Raw genomic sequence first — 25,288 nt, 5'->3', positions numbered from 1 at the left:
AGGTCAGAGGTCCATGAATGGACTCTTTTCCGCTATCAGAAGCTTGTGTTTCCACAGCCATTACCCTGCAAAGGAAAAAGGAGGGAAAATTACATCATGGAGGCACGTATAACAATGCAGAAAGAAGGAAATGGGAGCAATTAAGACATTCTGTGTTTGCGTGTGTAAGAGGCAAACACCCAAGAAAATGGTTTCACAATTTTTTTAAGAGTTAATATTTGATTTCATGCTAGCAGTGGTTTTATGAGTCACTATATTTCCCTGCATAGTGAAATGTAAACGCAAAGTTTTCCAGTTCTGTTGCTAAGTTTCGCCATGCTCCTGCAACAGCTGAAGGCAGGAAAAATGACTACACACACGATCTGAGAAATGTTTGTGGAATTTTTTCCAGAATAAACTTAGAATGGCTACAACTGTAAAAAAGACTCTTACAAAATAAATACAGGCAAACATATACACACATTCTTCTGCACATCTACCCGCATAGAAAACTCCTCTGTGTTGCTTAGCAAATCTTTATTTTAGGGGAAAACACACACCTTTGTTCTATCTCCCTTTCTGTATCTGTCACTCTCTCTCTTTATTCACAGATGAGCTCATTCTTCAAACATGACTCTTAATATACTATTGCTCTCTTCAGTATAAACAGAAGAAAAGCTAGGAAGCCAGAGAGAGAGTTAGGGGGAGGTTCTACATGTGGAGAGAGTTGCTCATGTTCCAGCGTACACACCCACATACTCGCACTTGACACATGCAAACACATAACTCCCTCACCAATGGGCCAGGCTAGCTGCTATGGAAACCAAGCTCCACCCCCATAGGGTGTGGACAGGCTTTTTAAGCTGCGGGGAAGCGTCCACGCGGCTCTTCCAATCGCACCAGAGAGGGAGGGAGAGACAGAGAGAGAGAGGAAAGAGTGAGAGTGTGGCTATCTTCAAAAAGGGGTGGGAACGTTGAACCTGGAAGCTGAAAAGTTCTTCCCAAGCCTGTAAACAAGAATCAAAGCTGTAAGAACGTGGTGGCACTAAAACCAACTCAGAGGAGAACCCGGTACAGCAAGACGAGCGCGCTTAAAGGTGAAGAAAGTTAAAGAACGAGACCACTTTCCTAAGTAAAGTTATCCGTCGAGACCAAGAGCAGCCTCAGAATGGGAGAAGATGCAGTGCAAGCAGAGAGGAGCAGCATGGCCAGCACACATGAGAACCAGGAGCTGGTGGTGCCAAGCCCTAGCCCCACTCAGTCTTCACCCACACATAGCCTCTCACAGCTGGGCACCGTCGCAACCAACGCCCCTAGTGGAGAACCTAGCAGCCCTGGGCCTCTAGCTGGGGGCACCACAGGCACTCTCCCCAGAGATGGAGCTTCACCTACAGGTCAAGTGAATGCCATCACTGTCTTGACACTTCTAGATAAGCTGGTGAACATGCTGGACACAGTGCAAGAGAACCAGAATAAGATGGAGATGAGACAGGTCGAGATGGAGGGGGCGGTGAGATGCATCCAGAACGATATGACCAAGCTCTCCAAGAGCCACACTTCCACCTCCAACACGGTCAGTAAACTCCTGGAGAAGAGTCGCAAGGTCAGCGTCAACATGAAAGAGGTCAAGGACAAGATGGAGAAGCAGGCCTTCCAGGTGAAGAAATTGGAGGCTAATCACGCTCAACTGATCAAGAGAAACAACTTCAAAGTGCTCATCTTCCAGGTAAATGTACAGTGTGTGTAATGGGAGCAGTTGGCGGTGGGGTATTTGATGTGCTCAGATGAGGACGCTGAATGATTGCATTGTGCTGGTGATCGTTGAGCTGAACCAAATTCAACTGTCTCCAACTCTGATAACAATAAGGGATATTGCTGTCTTCCACAGCTGAGTAGGGTCTAATTAATCTAAATGTCATTTGACTGAATTAAAAGAACATGTCACATGCCTCCTTCAGGGTGGGTCTATTTCTGAAGCATAGACCCTTCATAGCATAGAAGGGTCATAGTTCAGAATGTAAAGAAGCAATGCTTAAGAGGGTGTGATGTCACGTAAGGTCATTGTGAGGTGGGGTGGAATGAAAGCAAGCTTTAGGTTGTTCCCTCTTATTTCTGGCTCTGATGGATATTGCTTTGGGGTCAAAAGCTCAGACAATACTACCCAAACTGTCGAGTGTGTTTGGGACGGTCAAATCAATGGCTTTATTTGTGGATGTTTGAGCACCTGAAAGCAGAAGTCCTAGCAAGTTTTGTACTTGAATTAAAGTATTAATCTCAAATACCCAGGTAGAATTTCAGATATCCCTATATTTCAGAAAGAAAATCATGAGGACTCCAAACTAAGAGAGAGCTAGAGTGCTCGAGAGACACTCAATAGGGAAGGCTTGTTTTGAAGCTTAGCCAAAAGCTATTATTTAAAGCACAATAGCCTTGAATAGAAGGTGTGTCCAGAGATCAGCTACAGTGCAGCGTAATGTGTATCCTGTTGTCAGAAGACCCGTGCTGAAATGTGCTATGCTACACAGACTAGCTGCTGTTTACTGCAAGACCTACAATCAACCGAATGACTCAGTGATTCCAAAGTCAGAGAGCGCTGAGAGAGGCCTTCCATTTTCCCCTCTCTCTTCCCAGCTGTGTGGTTAGAAGTACATGATGTAGAGAATGAGAGAGGGCCTAGTGAAATGCATTTTTAGAAAGTCAACTTTCCATCTCTGTGCGAAGAGAGTGTTTAAACTAAGATGGCATGTAGGGAAGGAAATTGCCTTCGATGAACCAGTGTGAAAACACACTGTAGCTTTTACAGTTGCCATCACAGTCATAGTGCTGTTTGTTAAAGCTGGCCAAAAATGTTGTATGTGTGTTGCTATGGCACCTACCTTGTTTATTTGCAGGGAAATCCGCTTGGAGGGTACAATAGTTGAGATTTCCCTCTTTGTCTTAATTATTTTGGGCTCACAACTTGCAGAAAGGGATTTGGTTTGCTGTGTTTCATTTTCTAAGCATTTGCACAGCAATCAAGGCATGTCTGGTCAGCTTCTAAGGGAATGCGTGTTAATCCACCCATGGGGTTCTTGTGGTCTCCTGATCTGTCCTGCATCATAGTTAGGATGGGTGGGTCTGTGGTGGACACAGGGGCAAAATGTTTCTAGAGCTTTAACATTTCCAACAAACATGCTTGACAGAACCACACAAACATTCTTGGACAATCCTTGTCTTGTTTACTTTAATGCTCCTTCATTAACCCCCCCTTCTGCTCTCCCTTGGGGTTGCCTGGGTTTGTTTCTAAGGAATGATAGGATCTGAGCAATCCTCAGCTCATTAAACAAACAACTTCTTCAGGAGAGCCAGAAAACTTTTTCAAGTCACTTCTGCCAAGTGTTTCATATACAATTGTCCACTACTAAACAAGCTTGACAAAAACTGAAGAAGACTTTCGGGTGAAGTCTTTGTGGTTTCATAAGTCAACAAATAGTCTGTTTGTCTTTTAACATTCTCGGTTTTATTCCCTCATCTCTATAGCTACATTCAGGTGTTCACCACACCCTGCCTGCCTGTGTTTTTCACTTTTATCTTCCCCTGCTGTTGTTGGATTAGGGGTGCTTGGCTCCCCCCTTAGGCGGACGTACAGGCAAGAGCGAGAACGCCGTTCTTGCATAAGCAGAAACGCTGGCTCAAACGCTTACATTCCAGAGGTGGAGCGAGTCTCTCCCACTTTCAAAATGATATAAATAGGCCAGTAACCACAATCAATTAGAACTCCATGAGACTTGGATCAAGACACTGGTCACCACAGCCATAAAAGAGAAAAGGAGGACAGAGCTTGTAAAGTTTGTTAGCTTATGAGGAGACTTCCTGGATTCAGCCAAACATCATTCCATTTGCAATTCTTTTGCATGATGCAACATTCAATGAACACGTTTAACTAATTGTGTTTCTCAAAACTTAACATATGGATTGTGTTATAGCTGCACAACATCTCCAAGTTCCCATTGCTTTCAGTGCACAATGCTTCAATTTTCATCATGCTGAAAGCCAAATCTAGAGTAGCACAAGATGGAATATTTTTACAACTAGCCCTTCGCTATCACCTAATAAGGCTATCTGTGCCTCTCCAGAGAGCGGGAGAGAGAGGGGGCGAAAAAGTGTGAGTGCAAGAAGGCCTGTAGGCAGTGAGAAGGGAGACAAGAGTGTTTGTTTTCTGTTGTCCATCAAAAAGGCATTATCTTTCTCCAAACTCAGCTTACTGTTAGAGTTCCCAGTGGTGCACTGGGGGTAAGATGAAAATGATACAAGACGAGAAAAGTGTTCAGTGCAACTTAAGATTTACAACACAGCTGTTGCTCAGTCATATTCCTAAAACAAAAACTGCTGAAAACACACCACGGTAATGACAAAAGTATAAAAATAGTGGGGGAAAAAAAAGTTAAACTAAACAAATAAAAATGGCATTGTGATGAAATAACAAAAAATGTACACGCAAATATTGACAACCCTAGCGGGTAGGTAGCCTTGGGGTCTGACCTGCACCATTCCACTGTCCAGGGTTAAATACTGGATGAGCACGTGAAATGTGTTATATGAGAGGAATTCGACATGTTTATGCACATGAGACTAGTAACAACTACTAGGTGCTCATAAGAATCACTTGTTTGGGGAAACAAGCTACACTCGTCACATTATATGTTTCTGATGCACTAAAAAGACTCATAAAAGTCATTCGTTTGTGAAATGGACTATATTCATGATTAAAAGAACAAAAATCAATATTTCTACTCAGCTCTATTACACTAACACACTGAGTCTTACTAGTCTCAAAAGCATGAATAGACTAAAAATTATCAAACACTTCTCTGTACATTTAAACACGCAGCATGTTTGTAGTTATCCTGACAGCTGTCTAATGCACTGCCTGCAGGTGCTCACTCTCTTTTTTCAACTGCCAGAATGGAATCAGATGAAATGCAAACAAATCATTTAAATCCATATTTGACAAATCAAAATTGAGCACAAGCATACTGAACATTTATACACTAAGAAACACACACATACAAAGAAAAGAAAAAACAGAAAAGCACACCTGTGATAGAGCCATTTCCTAAATGTGACCCTGGACCACAAAACCAATCTAAAGTAGCACAGGTATATTTGTAGAAATAGCCAAAAATACATTGTATGGGTGAAAATCATCGATTTTTCTTTTATGCCAAAGATCATTAGTATATTAAATAAAGATCATGTTCCATGAAGATATTTTGTAAATTTCCTACCATAAATATATTAAAACTTAATGAATCACTTTTGATTAGTATGCATTGCTAAGGACTTTGGTAACACTTTAGAATACGGTTTATTTTCTTACTGCATAACTAATAAGGAATTATTGAAGAACTAACAGGTAATTATTCATTAACACTTAATTCTGTAACGGGGCGAACGAGACGTGAGGATCCAAGTGCAAGCTTTTATTTACAGGCATGGTCAATAACAGGCAGGGTCGAATAAAAAGCAAACGGTATAGAGAGGGCAAGACAGAAGAGTACTCAAGTAAACAGGCGTGGTCGGCGATCGGTGTATAATATCCAAAGGTCTTGACAGAAGGGGTAATCCAGGTATATGAGCAGCGGTCCAAGAGAGGTGCAAACAGAGTCCAAACAGCAAGGCAAAGGGTAAATCCAGGAAACACAGGCAAGAATCAAAACACTAGTGGGTTCCGTATCGCAGCTAAAACTAGGAGAGTTATAAATGCAGTACAATACTGGAACTAAACAGAAAAACACAGACCGGCTTGGTAAGGCAGCTAACACTAGAGGAGTGATAAACACAATACAATACTTGGCAGAGAGGAAGAGGAAGTCCATGATTTATGTAGGGTGTGTGATAATTCTCAGGTGTGAGCATGATTAGTGCAATCAGCTGTATATGTGTCATCAGTGCAATGGATGATGGGAATTGTAGTTCGTGAGTGAAGTGCAACTAGACTAGAATTAATATAACAATTAATAGTAGTTATTCAGGAGGTATGGCAGAATACATTAGTTATTGATTAGCTAACTGTTACTTAACACAATCATAAAATTGTATTACATACTGATTAGTTAACACATCTTCATTAGTAGTTAACAGTACTGAGTTAAGTGTTAGTGAATAATTACCTGTTAGTTATTCAATAATTCCAAAAGTTATGCAGTAAGTAAGAAACAGTATTCTAAAGTGTTACCAGGACTTTAATAAACAGCTTTAATGGCAATTTTCTCAATATTTAGATTTTTTGCACCTTCCGATTTCATATATTCAAATAGTTGTATCTCGGCCAAATATTGTCCTATCCTAACAAACATCATACATCAATGGAAAGCGTATTTATTCAGCTTTCAGACCCTTATGACTGGTTTTGTGGTCCAGGGTCACAAATACTAAATTATGAAGCAGATGAAGGCAATTGATACAGCATATTCTCAATATCCGACAGAATTGTAAGTTAACGTTGGCTGGGCCTTCCTGAGCCTGGACATATACTGTAATTATCTATAAAAACAGACATCCTTTTGCACTAGGGTTATGAAAGCTGATAGAACTCTGGCTCTTTGGTCCTATCTAAATACACACACACACACACACATACTGAAGAGACAAAAGCTGTTATTGTGTGGGTCCCGTGACAGGGAGCAATGCTAGCATAGAGGGAAAACTATACGCACACACAATGCCACGGGAACATACATGCCGGGACAAACCAGCCCTGAAACAGACTGCACATTAGTAACAAAGGAAACTGCAACAAAACCATGCCCTTTCACACTGATCTTTCATCAACCTCTTCTTTTAGAATAAAGGTTAAGTAATAAATACAACCATTAGGCTGATACAAGACCTCTGATTCACATCAGGGTCCTGAATACCCTGTTGGAGTTTATTTTGCAATGACTGACTGCACATTATTCCGCTCATTACAGTGACCACTATTTGCTCTATACAGGCACAGGATTGAATGACATTTCTCAGTGAATAACTGTCATAATGGCAAGTTGCATGTTTGAAGAGGTTTGCTCATGTCATGTAAACATCTTAATCCATGTATTTCCTTGCGCTGATCGCTGCTAATAATCACACAGTTGGTGTACATGTAAACATGGCCATTGTTGCTTGAAGTTTTTTGCGGGGCTATTTTTTTTTTAGAGAGAAGTCACTCTTACACTCAGCTTTTGCACCCTTTCCTGCTTCAACTATTTTGTTCCACCTGACATCTTACACACACAAAAACACATACACACCCATACACACATCAGTACATTTCTTTGCACACATAGACAGTGTTAAACCCATCAAGCTACAATAAAAGTTACTCTTACTATATGTGTTCAAAATTACCAGCCTAGCTATATAAGAGAGAATATATTTGAAATATATATTATTATCAGAGTAGACAAAGATTTCTAGGAAAAGAATGTTCATTATTTCCTTAAGTGTTTTTAACCATGTCAAGTATTAGTTTACCCAAAAATAAAGATTTGCTGAAAATGTACTATTTTACCAATGGATCCTCTACAGTGAATGGGTGCCGTCATAATGAGAGTCCAAAACTCTGATGAATATATCACAGCAATCCACAAGAAATCCACACTACTTCAGTCCTTCAGTTATATCTTGTGAAGTGAAAAGCTGCATGTTTGTAATAAATAAATTCATTATTAAGACATGTTTAACTTCAAACCATTGTTTCAGAGTCCATAATCCATAATAACGCTTCGTCCAGTCCATCCCCTGTTGTCATCTCACATCAAAACATCACAGACATTTGTTTAGAACTGATTTGGAACTGGTTTAGAACTCTGTTCTTTACTTGTAAACAGTTTTTGATCTGTGCATATTTCTTAGATTCAGACAAGATGAGATTTTTCACTGGAGAAAGCAATACTACAGAACAATACAGAAGTAATGGTTTGAAATTGGTTTGAAAAAATGTCTTGAAGGATTTGTTTCTTATACAAACATGCAGTTTTCACTTCACAAGGTGTTAATTAATGGACTGGAGTGGTGTGAATTACTTGTGGATTATTATGATGTTTTTGTCAGCTGTTTGGACTCTCTTTCTGACGGTACCCATTCACTGCAGAGGATTCATTGGTGAGCAAGTGATGTAATGCTAAATTTCAAGCAAATTTTCATTTTTGAGTGAACTATTCCTTAAATTAAAATGAAGCATTCAATGAACTAGCTAAACCATCATGCTATTGCTACAAATAAAATGTTAGACAGTAGTTATGCTGCTTCTAGTTAGTTACTGCCCAACACTCCGCTTCTTTTCTCTCTCTTTCAGGGTGTTGCAAAGATCCCTGTGTATTTGATAGAGACAGAGAATGTATACGAATAGTGCCTATTTCGCGTATGACGCAAAAGCAGAGAACACGGGCAAGTGTATGAGGTTAAACAGCTGCTTCCTGTCAGATGTGATGTTAATGGGCAGCAGGAATGGGAATGTAAGCATTACATTATTCAGAGAATTACAGGGGCTGGAGGTCCCACTGCATCACCAAAGATAAAAGCATACCATGAGCTTAAATCCCCCACACTGTAAAAAAATAAAAATAAAAATAAATAAATAAAAGTTGAGCCAACTTAAAATTTTAAGGCAACCAGCTTCATTAGATTTTTGATCTCAGCTTATTTTTGTAGGAGATTCTCAACTTTTTGTTATATAAACTTAAAACAACAAGTTGAGAAAACTCAAAAATCTGCTGAAGCTGGTTGCCTTAAAATTTTAAGCTGGCTCAACATTTTTTTTTTTACAGTGCACCATCTACAACACATTCAAACAACTCTCTCTCTCTATTCTCCACACCCCACCTCTGAGCAAATATTTACCCCCAATCCTTCATAAGTAGGCCTCAATGTGACGCGTATGTCAAGTGTGTTTAGAACATGAAGTGAATATTGGGAAAACAACTGGACAGCGTCTCTGATAACGCTATAACTGACAGCAAAGAGACGAAAGAGCATGGTACGGAGAGGTGATTGTGTGTGTATATCTGTGGACATACACTAAATATGTCAAACATTTGACCATCTAATAAATGAAATATGTAATATACAAATAGATCTACAGGAACTATATACTGACCAAACAATGTTAAGTCAAAACAAATATTTTAGCTTCTTTCAAGTGCAAGTGAGTTACTGGGCTGCTTTTAATTAACAAGTCCATTCATCCCTTTAATATTTTTTATTTTATTTACTTGAACATTCAATGTATAAAATAATACATTTTGTAGAGAAATTCATAAACATTATGAATGTGAAGTCATTCATAATTGTCAACAAACTCATTTCAATGATTGAAGCCTACGGACCTTTAGATCAAAAGGTTTTTAATTGTATATTTTACTGAAAAGTCTGTCATTGATTCATTGTCATGTTGTTCAAACCTTTCTTCTGCAGAATACAATGGAAGTTTTACATAATAAATTAATTAATGGAGAACAGACTTTCCAAGCTTCAAGCATTAAGGCTATGATTAGAATTTTTAAGTATTGTGGGCATAAAGTAATGCAGGCATTTTTGTGTCTACTGGGACTACATCTGGTCAAATGAACACTAAATAAAAAAAACAGTCTTTTTTCTTGCTCAAAGAGTGCAGGCACAAAGCATGCATTGTATGCAATGACTCAAGCTCACACGGTTTACTAAAACATTCTTTTAAAAACGAATAACCATAAACTCATAAAACAGTATTTACCCCCTTGTGAAAGCTCCTTATATTCTCATGCACATATGAGAAATCATACATCAACTCGGCTATCATAAGCGCTACATTGCCTGAGGCAAGAGGGACCGGTTTAGTATGCAAATGAATCAAACCTAGAGTATCATTTGACAGGCTGCTCAACATGAGGTAATCATGCTCTGTAGTGACAAAAACATATTTTAAGAGAGTCCAAAAAATTTGAACGCAACTAGAATATGAAGACAATGCAGGGAAGGTTATAGTCATTTCCAGATCTCATACCTAAAAGGCAGAATGCATGGAATGAACTGTTTGCTTCCCCACACAGAAAACACCAGGAACTTGTGTCTCTGGAGGCCAAAAGGAGGAATTCTTTAACCTGTTTGTAGCTGCTGTATTTAATGCTTAATTTAAGGGGTGTATGTTACTTTGTGTTTATGCCATAAGCATAAGCTGTTCATCTTAAGCCATTTAAAATGCACAGGTTCCGGGGACAAGCCTGAACCTGGTTAACCAGGTTAAGTCAAGAGGAACTGTTGACTTTAAACAGCGCAATTATGCATGCTGCTGTCAGACACATATCAAAATGTCAACACTCCATTCTCTTTCTTTTATAATTTGCTACATGCTGGGGATTTGTGAGTTACCGGCATTGCTGTACTATCTACAGTTATGCCTAAAAAAGTGATGTAATGACTGCTGATAGACAGTCTTCTGGTCACACAGGCTAGTCCAGTGGCTCAGCACCTTTTCAAATTGGCAATTTGATTTACAGATTGCCACCTAGAGTCTTGAGGACAGTACTTAAAAACATGCAAATATAAACAAATGCAATAAAGGGCAATATCAGAGGCATCCAACCATGCAGCAACACAGCACTGACTCCTCTGAGTTTATTAAATTGTACCATAAAACCTATTTCTAAAGCTTTTCTAAATAAATACATAAATAAACACTACAAAAACAGATTTACCAAAATCTTTTAGGGTTATCTCATGAATCTCACAATATTCTTATTTCACCACAATGTTCAAAAAACTAACTAAAGCAACAAGAACTATCATTAATTTGAAAAAATTGCATTATTTCATTCATTATCATTACTGCATTTTATTTACTGTAATCTGGGGAAAACATTTGATCTAAATTATTAATCATATTGACTTTAATATATGTACATTTAAAAGAATGATTATATTTTAATAATGTTTACAGAACCATAATGTCACAGTGCAACCATTTTAATGGTTCTACAACAGTCTTTTCATTTTGTGGTGAAATGTGACCTAGAAATTTCGTAATAGGTTTAAAAATTAAACATAGTAGTATTTCGAAATATGACCTGAAGGAGGATAACTTGTGTTTATTTGTTCTTGCCATGGTTACAATTTTAACTTGGTGCTATAAATGAACTGTATTCATTATTGTCTAATTCATAATCTGTTGGAGCTTAAAAGCACATTTGCTGTGCCAAATATGACAGACAATACCACTGTTATACAAGACTTTGTATATCTGTTCTTTGTGATAATCAGGAGGTTCATGAAAAACTACGCCTTGCCAAAAACCACCTCTAACAAGCCCATCACAACAAAGCAGCTGGAGGGAAACAATACAACACTTTGCTTTCATGATCCTTAAATGCAAATATACAATTACGGCCAATGTTATGTCACATTGTTTTCTACAGCTGTGTTTCCAAGGCCAAGCATCCAAGTTACTAATTGTTAACTCCGATCAGAGACTGATGGAACATGGAAATTCTATGCTAAAGTTCGCAGGGAGTTGGCCAGATTCATTCTCAAACTGTGCCAGCAATATCATACCAATACCTTTGATCCATATTTGCTGTCCAAAGTAAAGCTCTTTTGTGGGTGGACAGATCTGCTAAATCCCAAAAGCGATATTTCTCCCCTGATTTAGCGTGTTGCATATATCCACAGGGATTACCGTCAGTCATCATGTATCCTTTTTGTAAGTTCTCTTCCGTTAGGTCAAACCTATTCCTTCACTTTGACAGGCCAAACCCGCATTCCCTCACACACAGAGAGCTTCAGAGGCCAGACTTACAACATGGGGTTCACAAGGGAACACCACCTTTCTATCATGTTTGAAGAGCTCATGTGAACGTTAAGGCCCTTTGCAGGCTGTATACCGTGATATGAAGCATCAAGGCATGTTCAGTTTCAATGTTTGCATAGCATTCTACAAAGGTACCTTCGCTTTGCTTTTTGAAGACAGTTCATATATATCCTTCACTGCCTAGTATATCTCAATTCTTTGGCGGTTGATAGAAAGAATAAAATAGAACTTGATGGAGCAAATTAGAGTCATAACTGATCATTTAAAAGAAAGTCACTTTAAATGTTCATGATGCCATTTCTACTGAGAAATAAGCAAGTGTAGATTACATAAGAAAATCTATTAAAAATAGCACAATAATGTTTCCTTCATAATTGACCCATAAGAGAACATATGCCCAAAATAAGGGGGTATTCATATACTTCTACGTGTGCTTACAGAATGTATGAAAACAGTACAGTTAAAGTGATTAACTGGGAGGTTTCCTACATGATATGACCTCACCCATATCAGAATTTAGAGTCTTATCGTTAAGAGAGAGGCTCTCCTGCACATTTCTGAGATGCCGTGGAACTTTCTGATGGGTGGGCTTCTGTCCAGGGATCCCTATTGCTGCAGTCCACCCCAAATGCTTCCTGAACCTCTTCCTACTCCCTTTCAAAGCCCTACACCAGACTTCCCTGCTTTCTGCTTTCCCTCTTTTTCCAGTTGCCCTGCTCTCCCTCTCTTTCAGTCCTGGCTGTCCTCCAAAACTCAGTGGAAACTCTGATAGGAGTTGTGTAGGGTCATGCCTGGCCTTCCTTCCTATCGTCTCACTATTCTTCAGCCTTTATGATTGTCTCCAGAAGGGAAAAGAGGGCCGGTACACATTGTTTTTCACAGCAGATGTTCTTGACCCCTTGTGTCATTTAAAAAAAGCATGCATCCACACTACACATTGCATATAGCAATTCATATTATAAGCTGAGCAGAATGACCTTGATGTTTGCAACACCGTATAATCTTTTAAAAGTCAAATTCCAGAATCTATTAAAAAGGTTCAGGCTCACTGTTCTAAACCCCTTCGTACTGATCTCTGCAAAGCCATAGACAAATCTCTGGCTGAAGGTGTCCTGTTGTACATTTTGAGTTTTTTTTTTTTATCTTAATTTGACCAGGATTTCAGAGACATTTCAGAGAACCAGAGACAGTGACTTTTATTTTTTTCATGTTCATTTGAAATACTTCATTAGATTCATGTAATTTGCTACTAAGCTTTGAACCTCACCCTAAAGCTTTTACCCTTTTCTAAAAGGCATTTTGATAATCGTAAGACCTTCTGAAAGACTTTAGTATGATGTTATGTAGAAACTATTAAAGATATCTCCCACAAACACATGACTGTTCTATGTATCATCAGCATTCTTGCACTCCAGTTGTCTAGACAACCAAATACAAATCTTGCAGGCAGCAATTTCAGCGCTGACTTTTACCACTGAAACCATTGCCTGTTGCAATAATACAATTTATGAATTCTGAGCACCAGTACTGGCAGAACTGTGCATATTATAGGCACTCATATGTGGTGTGAAAATAATGCTGTATGTTAACTGAAAAATGTATAAGATCTTTTTCATTTTTTCTTGTGCAGGAGGAAAATGAAATCCCTTCAAGTGTCTTTGTGAAGGAACCTGCACCATTACCTGAAGTGGAAGAGGAGACCCCAGCCATTGATACCAACCGTTCTCAAGAGGAGGGCCTTCAGACCATCAACCTCTCCTCGGATGAGGAGCAGGGACCAGAAGAGGATGAAGATGAAATTTTAGCCGTTTTGAACCTCGAGAGTGAAAGCAGAGTTGAAAAATCTCGAGCTGAGAAGATCAAGAGCTCCAGCCTGAAGAAAGTGGACAGCCTGAAGAAAGCTTTCTCCAGGCAGAATATTGAGAAGAAGATGAACAAGATCGGCACCAAGATTGTGTCCCAAGAGAAGCGTGAGAAAATCAAGAAGAGTTTGACACCGAACCATCAGAAGAACCCAAGTGCCAAGAGCTCCTCTTTCAAAGTCTCTCCTCTCACCTTTAACATCAAGAAGAACCGCAGTGGGGACGCCGACCCAGAGGCTGAGGCCTCAGCTCAATCTGAGAGCGCCGTTGCCTCCATCGAACTGGCCCCCATTGAGAGCCCAACTGAAGACCTGTCCTTCAGAGAGGTCCACTCCCAACTTGCACCAGCACATGAGGAAGTAAAGGCAGCTGTGGAAGCAATGGAGAAAGATGAGGTGCCTAACATCCTGAACGGCACAGCCGAGGTTGAGCTGTCCATCACAGAAGATGATAGCGAAGAGTATGCTCTCTCTGCGACCCTGCCCCAGGACGCCTCCCAGATAGAAGTGTCCCACAATGCTTTACACGGGGAGGATGAAGAGGAAAGAGAGGAGGAAAAGGGAAAAGAAGACAGCCCTCTAGCAGAAGCTGCAGCTGCAGGCCAAGCAGAGGGTGTTGCTGTAGGACAAGCATCCTAATGTCCTGACCCTCCATTCCAGCCCCAGGGCACCCTCCTAAGCAGAGAAAACACTCTCTCCCTTATCAGTGCCAGCTATCCCCACCATGAACCCAGACATCTGCCCTGTCCTCAAAGAATACACTTACAATACAGTCTATTCAAAAGGCAAAATTCACAAACTATGACATTTGCTTTAAAATCTCATATCACTGTTGTTAGTCCCTAATCTTTTAGCAGAAATGAATGTGAAAGCAGTTTTATCAGTTAATCTAATCCAACAGTCTGTTACAAACCATCCGCTTGTGAGAAACCAGTCCAGCTGGTATCACTGCACACTCTGTCTTCCTCTGGTGGTGCCTACCTGTCAGCTGAGAAGGTTGGCATAGGAAAACAAATTGCTTACAGCCAAAGGAGTCAACGGTCGCCAAGTGCACTCCATCTATCCCATGGACACTTTTTTAACAGTAGCCTGGTTTTCATCCAGTGCATCTCTTCTGGAACAGCCTGTGCACAGGTGAAAGTGATATTGATTTCACACAACTTAGATTATTTCCAATCTTGGTCCAATTCAGTTTTGTTTTTGAGATTAAACAGCACATATATACTGCCATGTACTATGTCTGTGTTTGATAATCTGTGTTTATCAAAAATGTGTAATGTACTCACACATTTTGGTTTTTATCAAGTCACACTATACAAACTGTGAACTCATTAATACAGAGACCAAAAGATGTGAGAAAGCTAGTTGGGAAGTGTATTGGCCCAAACTATACTAAAAATATAATTTCTGAATTCCAGAATTTTGCTTTGTAGTGACTAATAAACATTTAGATAAGCTTTTTCTTTCCTGACAACATACCATACTCACATACATTTGCTTTGAATCTGGAATGCAGTTTACATGGGGGATCCTGGTCTTTAAAGTGCAAGTGAATTACTGGGCTGCTGAGCTTCACATATGTCTCGGACCATAGTCAGAAAGCATTCCTGCTTTTGATATACGGCTCTTTTCAGATGCTGGCTGAGAAACAGGCACTGTGAGGCCAGTTTAGATTACAGGCATATTTCTGAAAGTGATGAAGGAGAATGCAAATAAGCCAGAGAAGTGTGGAGATCTAAAAAAGTACAAAAACGTGAAATTGAACTGATGTTTCGAAATGTGAGAACTGACTAACACCAAGGGCAAATACCCTCATCATTTTAGAATAAATACAATATACTGATATTTGTGCACACTTTGGCAAAATGTGTCCCTATCATTTATCATTATCATTTGAGAAATCAAAGTACTTTTTTTTTAAAGTTTCGTCCCTATTATAATATAAAACATACAAGTAACATGTATGTCAAATGTATTTTTGTGCTTTTAATAGAAATTTAGTTGCTTTCTGCAAGTAACTAGGCCATATTTTTAATTTCAGTATTCCAGTGCTGAACAAAAACTTAATCTTATCTTTGCTTTGGGTGGATGTCTTTTTCAGATGTGAAAAGGGATGAGGTTTTACTTCTTTTGAGTTTTTAAAAATATAACTAATTTTAACAATTTTTTGCTGATGCTTGTAATCCCTAATCTTTATTTGCATATCGTTTAAGAAGTTAATTGTGTCAATGTCTTCATAACATATATGAGAGCTATATGTTGTCTGGTTATCATATTTTAAAAACATTATGATTCATGCCAAAGAAAAGGCTCAGTTACAGCAGAGATCTCATAACGTTTCTGTGACCAAGTTGTTATTGAAGCACGCTCTGTTCAAAATATTCTTTTAATGCAAATAAATAAAGATGTTGGACTTTTTGTGTCTGCCTTGTTCCTTGGAATCTTTAGTATCCTTTTCAAAGTGCTTTTTTAAAGCAATCTATTTTCATCTGACAGAAATAGACTCTAATCTACGTTGATCAATGCGTTTTAAGTACAATTCTAAGTACATCAATATATAAGTGTCTAATATGATCATGAGTAATTAGGTGTGTTTGAAGACACACGTTTTCCCCTGCATTTCCATAGTAATTTGCTTATAATGTCCTTGTCAGTGCATTTAGGACATCTGTTTCAGAACATTCATATTAACTACCTTTTTATGTCAAGGTCAGGTTTGTGTAATAATCCCTTGCAGCATGTTTCAATGTGAAGAATGGTTAAACCAAATGCACGCCCTCCATGACAAACTCCTTAGGCACTAGCGCCATCTGGCGTTATGATGACTCAAATGAAACAGAAGAAAACAAAACAAGCGAATACGAGACCCAATTTTCTAAGTAAAGCATCTATCGGAATATTTTGTTTATCTGTTATATCGAATAAAATGCTTTATGTCTTCCAAATATTTTATTTTGCCCTCATTCTAAATACGAGTATGAATAACGTTAGAGTTTTACCTCTAAAAGAGTTTCAGTTTATATATTTTCTTTATTTAATTCATCCACCCTAAAAAATAAAAATAAAAGACGTTTACTTGCTCGTTAAAATTACATTTTATGATAATGATCAATAGATGGAGCTGTTCTCACATGAATGTATCAGGCAGTCACGGTGGCCGAGAGGTTAAGGCGTTGGACTCGAAATCCAATGGGGTTTCCCCGCACAGGTTCGAATCCTGTTCGTGACGATCTTTAGTTTTGATAAATTATGATTATTATTTTATAAACACGTAAAACACAGTACACGTTCGAATAAACTGCTGCATGAACATGCTTAACTACTTTCATTCTTAAAACGAACATATTCGGCCGTTTCCCTGTTTAATATATGGGTAAGTTGTATTTCAATTTAGTGGGAGGTTTCGCGTGAGAAACGGTAACTTAGCCTATAAAGATGCCTGACACAATCAAATTAAACACAAGGTGACTGGCAGTCTGGCAAAGTGACTTTTCTTTCTCGTGTTTTAGAATGGCAAACGCGTCAAACGAAAACGTGTTTCTGATTAAAGACATTAAACCTGGATTAAAAAATATTAATTTGGTTTTTATCGTCCTGGAAACTGGTAAGTTAAGTCAAATTTGCAAGTAAACGCGGCCTACATGATTGCTGCTATCCTCAATTTTTAAAAACGCCAGTTTGTTCGCAAATCATTCATAACGATAAATACCTTACAAACTTTGACGCCTGTGTTGTTCGTAGCTGAAACAGGAACGTTAGCGAATCCGTGAAGGATTGGGCCTTTGAATCGGCTGAATTGATTCACAAACCGGTCCAGTTCTAAACGAATCGGATTGAATCGGCCAGTGCGATTCAACTCACTCACTGACCGAGAGAATACACCACAGTCTCACTTCATTTCGTTCAATACTTGCTCATATTTTTCCATGTGAATTAGTGAATGTATGAGCTTTTTCAGAGACGGCTATTTGTTTGTTTTTTATATGTAAATGGGTTTAGTAGGCCATGTTTTATGTAAAGGCAAAATGCTTAATTGAAACTGAAAGAACCGATTCACTGAAGTTCGATCTAATTCCCCGAGCCAATTGGGCTACATTTTCAAGTGTTTTATTTTTGTTTCTTTAACAAAATGTTTCAGGTCGAGTGTCTAAAACAAAGGATGGACATGAAGTGCGTTCATGTAAAGTAGCTGATAGGACCGGAAGTATTACAATATCAGTGTGGGACGAGGTTGGCAGCCTGATACAAACAGGAGACATCATCAAACTCAATCGAGGGTGACCATTTATTATTGATCCTGATAATTATATGCATCTTTCATATTAAGTTATGATTTGTTCTTATGTTTTTGGTGTAAATATTTGATTTCAGATATGCATCGCTCTTCAAAGGCTGTCTTACACTGTATACTGGGAGAACAGGGGACCTTCAGAAGATTGGAGAGTAAGTCTTCACAGCTGACTGAACTTAAAGGGTTAGTTCACCCAAAAATGAAAATTCTGTCATTAATTACTCACCCTCGGGTCGTTTCAAACCTGTGAGACCTCTGTTCATCTTCGGAACACAAATTAAGATATTTTTGATGGAATCTGAGCGCGCTCAGATCCTCCTCAGACAGCAAGGGTCCTTACACGATCAAGGCCCAGAAACGTAACATGTGACATCGGTGGTAGAAGCTACGAGAATACTTGTTGTATGCAAAGAATAATAATAATAAACTTTTATTTTATAAAGCGCCTTTTAAAAGCAGCTTCTCAAAGCGCTGAACACAATGTAATCAAATACAATAAAAAGCCAAAAAAAAATCAATAATCAAATACAAGTTTAAAAAAATGTCTTAAGTTGAACTTTAAAACCATCATAATTCTGAACTCCCCTAAGTTCAAGAGGCAGAGAATTCCAAAGGACAGGGGTATAAAAAGAGAACGCCTTGTAGATCTTAGACATGTTTGAGGAACAACCAACAAGTTTGACTGAGAGGAGCGCAATCTACGACTGGGAGTGTATGGATGCAACAATTGTGTGAGGTAATGAGGTGCCAGGCCATGTAATGCTTTAAAAGTAAGCGTCAACATTTTCAAATCCACTCTGGGGGGAGTGAATGTCCACCGCTCTCTCCGCCCTCAATACCACGACTGAGGTGCCCTTGAGCACGGCACCGAACCCCCAACTGCTCCCCGGGCGCTGCAGCATAAATGGCTGCCCACTGCTGTGTGTGTGTGTTCACTGCTGTGTGTGTGTGTTCACTGCTGTGTGTGTGTGTTCACTGCTGTGTGTGTGTGTTCACTGCTGTGTGTGTGTGTTCACTGCTGTGTGTGTGTGTTCACTGCTGTGTGTGTGTGTTCACTGCTGTGTGTGTGTTCACTGCTGTGTGTGTGCACGTTGGATGGGTTAAATGCAGAGCACGAATTCCGAGTATGGGTCACCATACTTGGCAGTATGTCACTTCACTTCACTAAACCTGACCGGGAGCCAGTGCAGGGATTTTAACACTGGAGTAATGTGACTGCCAATCCTAGTCCCAGTTAAAATCCTGGCAGCTGAATTTTGTACATATTGCTTCTTATTAAGTGTAGATTTAGAAGCTCCGGCTAAAAGAGCGTTATAATAGTCTAACTGTGAGATGACAAAAGAATTTACCAGCATTTCCGCGACTGTGAAATTAACATAGGGTGCAATCTTGTGATATTTAATAACCTATAAGCATAACTTCAGTTTTATCACTGTTCAAACTCAAGAAATTATCCATCCATGTTTTAATCTCAGTAATGCAGTCAGACAAATAAGCAACCAAACACTCTTTCAAGACGAGTAAGTAATAGACTGTGATGCACAGTATCAAACACAGCTCTTAGATCAAGAAGAATAAGAACAGATGTTGCACCAGAGTCAGAAGCCATCAACAAATCATTGGTGACCTTGACCGAGGCAGTCTCAGTACTGTGAAATTAATGAAAACCCAACTGAAGAGGCTCAAAAAAATCATTATTAACTGTGAGATGATTACACAAATGAGAGGCAACAATATGCTCAAGTAATTTAGCCAAAAACGGGAGATTTGAAATGGGACGAAAGTTATTGAAATCGTCTAATGCAACATTTTCTTTTTTAGGTACAGGGGTTACAGCAGCAATCTTTAATGCTGCTGGAACAACCCCAGTCTGTAAAGCTAAGCTAAAAGTGCTACCGCCAGACACTGAGATTGGCTGAATGGATTCAAAAACGGTAAAACTCAACTGTTTAACTCTTGGGGAGTTGTAAAATGAGCCTATTTCCAAAGAAAGTGGAGTGTTCCTTTAAGACCAAGCACTCAAATGTTGAATATTGAGGAATGGTCTCAGCACTGACGTTGAACTGCCAATTGTAGACCGCAATAATATCACCACCTCTGTTCCAAATCCAGGAGGAGTGATTGAATTAAACAGTAGTCCATCTCCTTTATGCCACGTTTCAGTTAAAAACAGAAAGTCCAAGCTTTTATCAAAGATTAGATCCGCTAAATGCAGCGTCTTATTCACAGAGTGGGCATTAAACAATGCAGCATGAATCGGGCTATGCGATGAAGACGGCAGTGGTTTATCCTCCACGCAGGGGACAGATATTAAATTCCTATGATCGACACCAGAGGAAGGCAAACAGTTAATCTTATGCCGGCATGTAGTGACAAAGTTAAATATATTAGAAGAGGATGAGACAATAAGGCTGCGCCTCGAACCCCAAAGTATGTATCGTTTAGGACGCAGCAAGCCAGCATCTTGACAAAATTCATAAGAGTCTTTAGGTAAATTATAAGAAAACCGTTTTAAGATCAAAAGTTGGTGTGCAGTGTACCTTAGATTAAGTCCACGTAAACGGCCGGTGTAGTGCCGAATTCTGACCCCCGCCAGATTATTACCCCCCTAGTATCGGTAGGTTTAGGGTTAGGTGTGGGGGAGGGGGAGGGGTTAGGATTAGGGGTGGGGTTAGGATTAGGCAATCAGGTAGCGATTTCAACGAGGAGGGTAATAATTTGGCAGGGAGTCGAAAATAGGCACAACACCGGAACAGATTGAATCCCTGAAGCACACCGTAAACTCAATGTCACAAGATCCAAATGCACAGCCGGTCCACACAGTTGATTCTCCTTAGCACGCCACGAGTTAATCCAAGTGGAGTGCAAAAATAAAAGCAACAATCTAAAGTATATAAAATGGCACAACCACATTGCAGCCGCAAGAGTGGAGGAGAAAATGGATAAATAAAATAAAATAGCCAAACAGGAACGGTAAGAGGAGCGGCAGCCAAACGTGCCAGCATTCCCTCAGCAGCACGTCATTTAGTTTCAACCTTCAAATACCAAAGTAACCAAACAAAAATAATGACTTGATTCAACCGTTCGTCTCCTCTACGTCAGCGTAGCGCCATTTTGGAGAATATCCGCTGGACGCAAACGGTGTACGCTCTTCTGCGTCAGCCACACCGCACGGATACGTCTTCAGCGTAGTTTTACACTGTGATTTGAACGAAAATAGCGCATCCGGTATGCGGCTGACACAGAAGAGCGTACGCCAGCGGATATTCTCCTAAATGGCACTAGGGTGATGCGGCGGATACGAATTTAAGTTATTTTTTATTTTTTTTGCGCACAAAGTATTCTTGAGTCTTCGTAAAATTACCACTTGGTTGAACCCCTGATGTCACATGCTACGTTTCTGGACCTTGATCCGTGTAAGGACCCTTGCTGTCTATGGGAGGGTCAGAGAGCTCTCGGATTCCATCAAAATTATCTTAATTTGTGTTCCGAAGATGAACGGAGGTCTTGCAGGTTTGGAACAACATAAGGGTAAGTAATGACAGAATTTTCATTTTTGGGTGAACTAACCCTTTAAGTTCTTTGACACCAAACCGACAACACTAACTGGCACTTTCTTGCATCTATTGAAGGTTTTGTATGGTTTTCTCGGAGGTGCCAAATTTCAGTGAGCCCAACCCAGAGGTGCTGGCTAAAATCAACCAAATCAACAACACCCACGTGAGTGAAAAATACTGCTGAGAGGGCATGAACCGTATGAGCACATAATGAGTGTCTATTTGATCTCTTTAACAGGTAAAAACAGAAGCTCATGGCAGTACTCCTAGTATACTCAATCCTGGGCCACCTGCTGGACCGACAGGTTGAGCTTTAGAAGCTTGAACGATTGTTTGACAAAGGCAATATTTGTTGCAAATGATCATGTTTAACTGAACATTTCTGTTGCTATACCTGTAATCTAGTGGTTCACTGCCAGAGGGGCTCAGAATACTTCCAAGGGGGGTGGAAGATGGTTTATAAATAATTTACAAATAAGACAAGTTTTAAGATCTAATAAAAGCATATTTCATATTTTAATTTGTTCCTTTGAAATGGTCATTTTTATTCAAGAACATGGTTTCTAAAATAATTTACCATGTAGAAACTGTTCTTCGTGAGTAAGTATAAAAATGTAATGACAAATGACTAGACAATGCTTTAATAATACTATGGAAATGAAAAGCAAAACCCAGAAGAACTTTCAGTTATTGATTTTAAAGTAATTGTAATTATTTAAATATTCAGATAATATATTATTGTGTAAATGAAAAGGACAGCAGAAGTGTCTGAAATGACCCACTTCAGCTTCTACTGTAGTATGAAAGTTGTAATTGCTGTGCAAATTAATTTATACCACCTCTGAGCAGCCTTAAACAGTATGTGTAAACGCTTCTAAATGCCACTTCTTTGCCACCTTTGTATTGTAAATTTGGCATCAGATTGTTTTAGTGGGTGGTTCTTGGCCAGAATAGCTGTAATATGGACTATCCTCTCTACCTCTCACAGCAAACGGCTCTGCTGTGTTTTCCCCTTCTCATGTTCCTCGAGAGATCTCCTTTGGTGCTGGTGGACGTCATTTGAACCGCAGTCATTATAACAGTGGCAGTGCTTCTGCAGTTGTAGGTGGAGGACAGGGATCAAAACCCATAGTCCCCATCACCTATGGACGGGATCCTCGCCGAGCCCTGAAGAGATGAGAACAAGAACATTTTATTTCAGTATCAGAGATGTTGCTGTTTTGTTGTTATTGTTTATTATTCAATTAATCTTTTTTTGTTTGATTGATTGGCGGGTTAAGGGTTACTTAATTTATAAATTGGATTAACTTTTTTTCTGGATTGATGAGAGGGCATTTAGCAGAACAAATATGTATAAATAAAGTCAATTTAAATCATTGTCTTGCTTGTCATATTTGTACTTTCATGTTAAGTTTGGTCCATTAATAATGTGAACTATGAACAGTCTATGAAATATAATGGTTATCGTCTCTTTTTCTAGGTGGTTTGTACAGTCTAAAATATTACACTATGGCACGAAGGACTTTGAATATCGATCATCCAGAGAGCCATTTGTCACAAAAAAAATGATGCACTCAGTGTGTGTTATTTTTCAGTGCAAGTACAAATTTCTTTGATCTTGAGTGATCTGCTGTCTTTATTCCTCCTATAAAAACTGAGGTGATAAGAACAAACCAGTGGTAATAATGTGGAGCTGCAGGGTCCAATTTGTTTTATTTTAATTCTGTCGAGTGAACGTGACATGACATACGGCCAAGTATACTCGGAATTTGTGCTCTGCATTTAACCCATCCAAAGTGCACACACACAGCAGTGAACACACACACGTTGCAGCCATTTATGCTGCAGCGCCCGGGGAGCAATTGGGGGTTCGGTGCCTTGCTCAAGGCGTAGTATTGAGGGTGGAGAGAGCATTGTACATTCACTCCCCCCACTGACAATACCTGCCGGACCTGAGACTCAAACCTGTGACCTTTGGGTTACAAGTTAGATTCCCTAACCATTAGGCCACGACTTCCCCACAGACAAGACAGTCTTACCTTAGACCCGCCCTGAGTGAGCTGTAAACAGTCCGACCGACTCCGGTGTAGGGGAAGACAAGATATCTCAGATTAAGCTATTTAAGTGTTTGGTTGATGGATGTAATATTGTAATCTTGCTGCAGCCCACACGATCCAGGGGGCGTGGTTGGATCCACATCTAGGGGTTAGAGATGGGTAGGTTTAGGGGTGGAGATCCGTGGGTTTAGGGATCAGGGAGTGGAGATGGGTAGGTTTGGGTATACAGGTCCTTTTCAAAAAATTAGCATATTGTGATAAAGTTCATTATTTTCTGTAATGTACTGATAAACATTAGACTTTCATATATTTTAGATTCATTACAACACAACTGAAGTAGTTCAAGCCTTTTATTGTTTTAATATTGATGATTTTGGCATACAGCTCATGAAAACCCAAAATTCCTATCTCAAACAATTAGCATATCATGAAAAGGTTCTCTAAACGAGCTATTAACCTAATCATCTGAATCAACTAATTAACTCTAAACACCTGCAAAAGATTCCTGAGGCTTTTAAAAACTCCCAGCCTGGTTCATTACTCAAAACCACAATCATGGGTAAGACTGCCGACCTGACTGCTGTCCAGAAGGCCATCATTGACACCCTCAAGCAAGAGGGTAAGACACAGAAAGAAATTTCTGAACGAATAGGCTGTTCCCAGAGTGCTGTATCAAGGCACCTCAGTGGGAAGTCTGTGGGAAGGAAAAAGTGTGGCAGAAAACGCAGCACAACGAGAAGAGGTGACCGGACCCTGAGGAAGATTGTGGAGAAGGACCGATTCCAGACCTTGGGGGACCTGCAGGAAGCAGTGGACTGAGTCTGGAGTAGAAACATCCAGAGCCACCGTGTACAGGCGTGTGCAGGAAATGGGCTACAGGTGCCGCATTCCCCAGGTCAAGCCACTTTTGAACAGAGAAACAGCACTGGACTGTTGCTCAGTGGTCCAAAGTACTTTTTTCGGATGAAAGCAAATTTTGCATGTCATTCGGAAATCAAGGTGCCAGAGTCTGGAGGAAGACTGGGGAGAGAGAAATGCCAAAATGCCTGAAGTCCAGTGTCAAGTACCCACAGTCAGTGATGCTGGTGTTGGTCCACTGTGTTTTATCAAGGGCAGGGTCAATGCAGCTAGCTATCAGGAGATTTTGGAGCACTTCATGCTTCCATCTACTGAAAAGCTTTATGGAGATGAAGATTTAATTTTTCAGCACGACCTGGCACCTGCTCACAGTGCCAAAACCACTGGTAAATGGTTTACTGACCATGGTATTACTGTGCTCAATTGGCCTGCCAACTCTCCTGACCTGAACCCCATAGAGAATCTGTGGGATATTGTGAAGAGAAAGTTGAGAGACGCAAGACCCAACACTCTGGATGAGCTTAAGGCCGCTATCGAAGCATCCTGGGCCTCCATAACACCTCAGCAGTGCCACAGGCTGATTGCCTCCATGCCACGCCGCATTGAAGCAGTCATTTCTGCAAAAGGATTCCCGACCAAGTATTGAGTGCATAACTGAACGTAATTATTTGAAGGTTGACTTTTTTTTTTTTTTTTTTTTTGTATTAAAAACACTTTTCTTTTATTGGTCGGATGAAATATGCTAATTGTTTGAGATAGGAATTTTGGGCTTTCATGAGCTGTATGCCAAAATCATCAATATTAAAACAAAAGGCTTGAACTACTTCAGTTGTGTTGTAATGAATCTAAAATATATGAAAGTCTAATGTTTATCAGTACATT

At 39.6% G+C, this 25,288-nt stretch overlaps 2 protein-coding genes across 4 annotated transcripts; both read left to right on the top strand.

Moving 5' to 3' along the window:
- Window positions 1-740: 740 nt before the first annotated feature.
- On the top strand, window positions 741-16,056 carry cavin2b (caveolae associated protein 2b). 2 transcript variants are annotated; one of them, XM_079377633.1, is made up of 3 exons: window positions 866-1,276; window positions 1,341-1,705; window positions 13,413-16,056. In XM_079377633.1, the coding sequence occupies exons 2-3, from the start codon at window positions 1,424-1,426 to the stop codon at window positions 14,280-14,282; spliced, it is 1,152 nt and encodes a 383-aa protein (XP_079233759.1). In that variant the 5' UTR covers window positions 866-1,276; window positions 1,341-1,423; the 3' UTR covers window positions 14,283-16,056. The 2 variants fall into 2 exon arrangements, with proteins under 2 accessions (XP_079233758.1, XP_079233759.1); XM_079377632.1 differs by having other exon boundaries at window positions 741-1,705.
- An 865-nt stretch (window positions 16,057-16,921) lies between these two features.
- nabp1b (nucleic acid binding protein 1b) lies at window positions 16,922-22,868 on the top strand. Of its 2 annotated transcripts, none has more exons than XM_079377631.1 (6): window positions 16,922-17,016; window positions 17,782-17,920; window positions 18,015-18,086; window positions 21,567-21,654; window positions 21,730-21,796; window positions 22,480-22,868. In XM_079377631.1, exons 1-6 carry the CDS (start codon window positions 17,013-17,015, stop codon window positions 22,668-22,670), a joined length of 561 nt encoding a protein of 186 aa, XP_079233757.1. In that variant the 5' UTR covers window positions 16,922-17,012; the 3' UTR covers window positions 22,671-22,868. The 2 variants fall into 2 exon arrangements, with proteins under 2 accessions (XP_079233757.1, XP_079233756.1); XM_079377630.1 differs by lacking the exon at window positions 16,922-17,016 and adding an exon at window positions 17,088-17,247.
- The last annotated feature ends 2,420 nt before the right edge of the window (window positions 22,869-25,288 follow it).

Source organism: Barbus barbus (assembly GCF_936440315.1).
Source record: "Barbus barbus genome assembly, chromosome: 25".
NCBI classification, from domain to species: Eukaryota; Metazoa; Chordata; class Actinopteri; order Cypriniformes; family Cyprinidae; genus Barbus; species Barbus barbus.
Note: the sequence above shows the minus strand (reverse complement) of the source record. Positions and strands in the feature narration are given on the sequence as shown.

What these genes read in the sequence shown, in the direction of transcription:
- cavin2b (XM_079377632.1), top strand. Translation starts at nt 1,148, where the DNA reads ATGGGAGAAGATGCAGTGCAAGCAGAGAGGAGCAGCATGGCCAGCACA. An exon ending in TCAAAGTGCTCATCTTCCAG is followed by an intron (nt 1,706 to 13,412) that starts GTAAATGTACAG and finishes TTTCTTGTGCAG; the next exon opens with GAGGAAAATGAAATCCCTTC.
- nabp1b (XM_079377630.1), top strand. Translation starts at nt 17,154, where the DNA reads ATGGCAAACGCGTCAAACGAAAACGTGTTTCTGATTAAAGACATTAAA. An exon ending in GACCTTCAGAAGATTGGAGA is followed by an intron (nt 18,087 to 21,566) that starts GTAAGTCTTCAC and finishes CATCTATTGAAG; the next exon opens with GTTTTGTATGGTTTTCTCGG. An exon ending in ACCAAATCAACAACACCCAC is followed by an intron (nt 21,655 to 21,729) that starts GTGAGTGAAAAA and finishes TCTCTTTAACAG; the next exon opens with GTAAAAACAGAAGCTCATGG.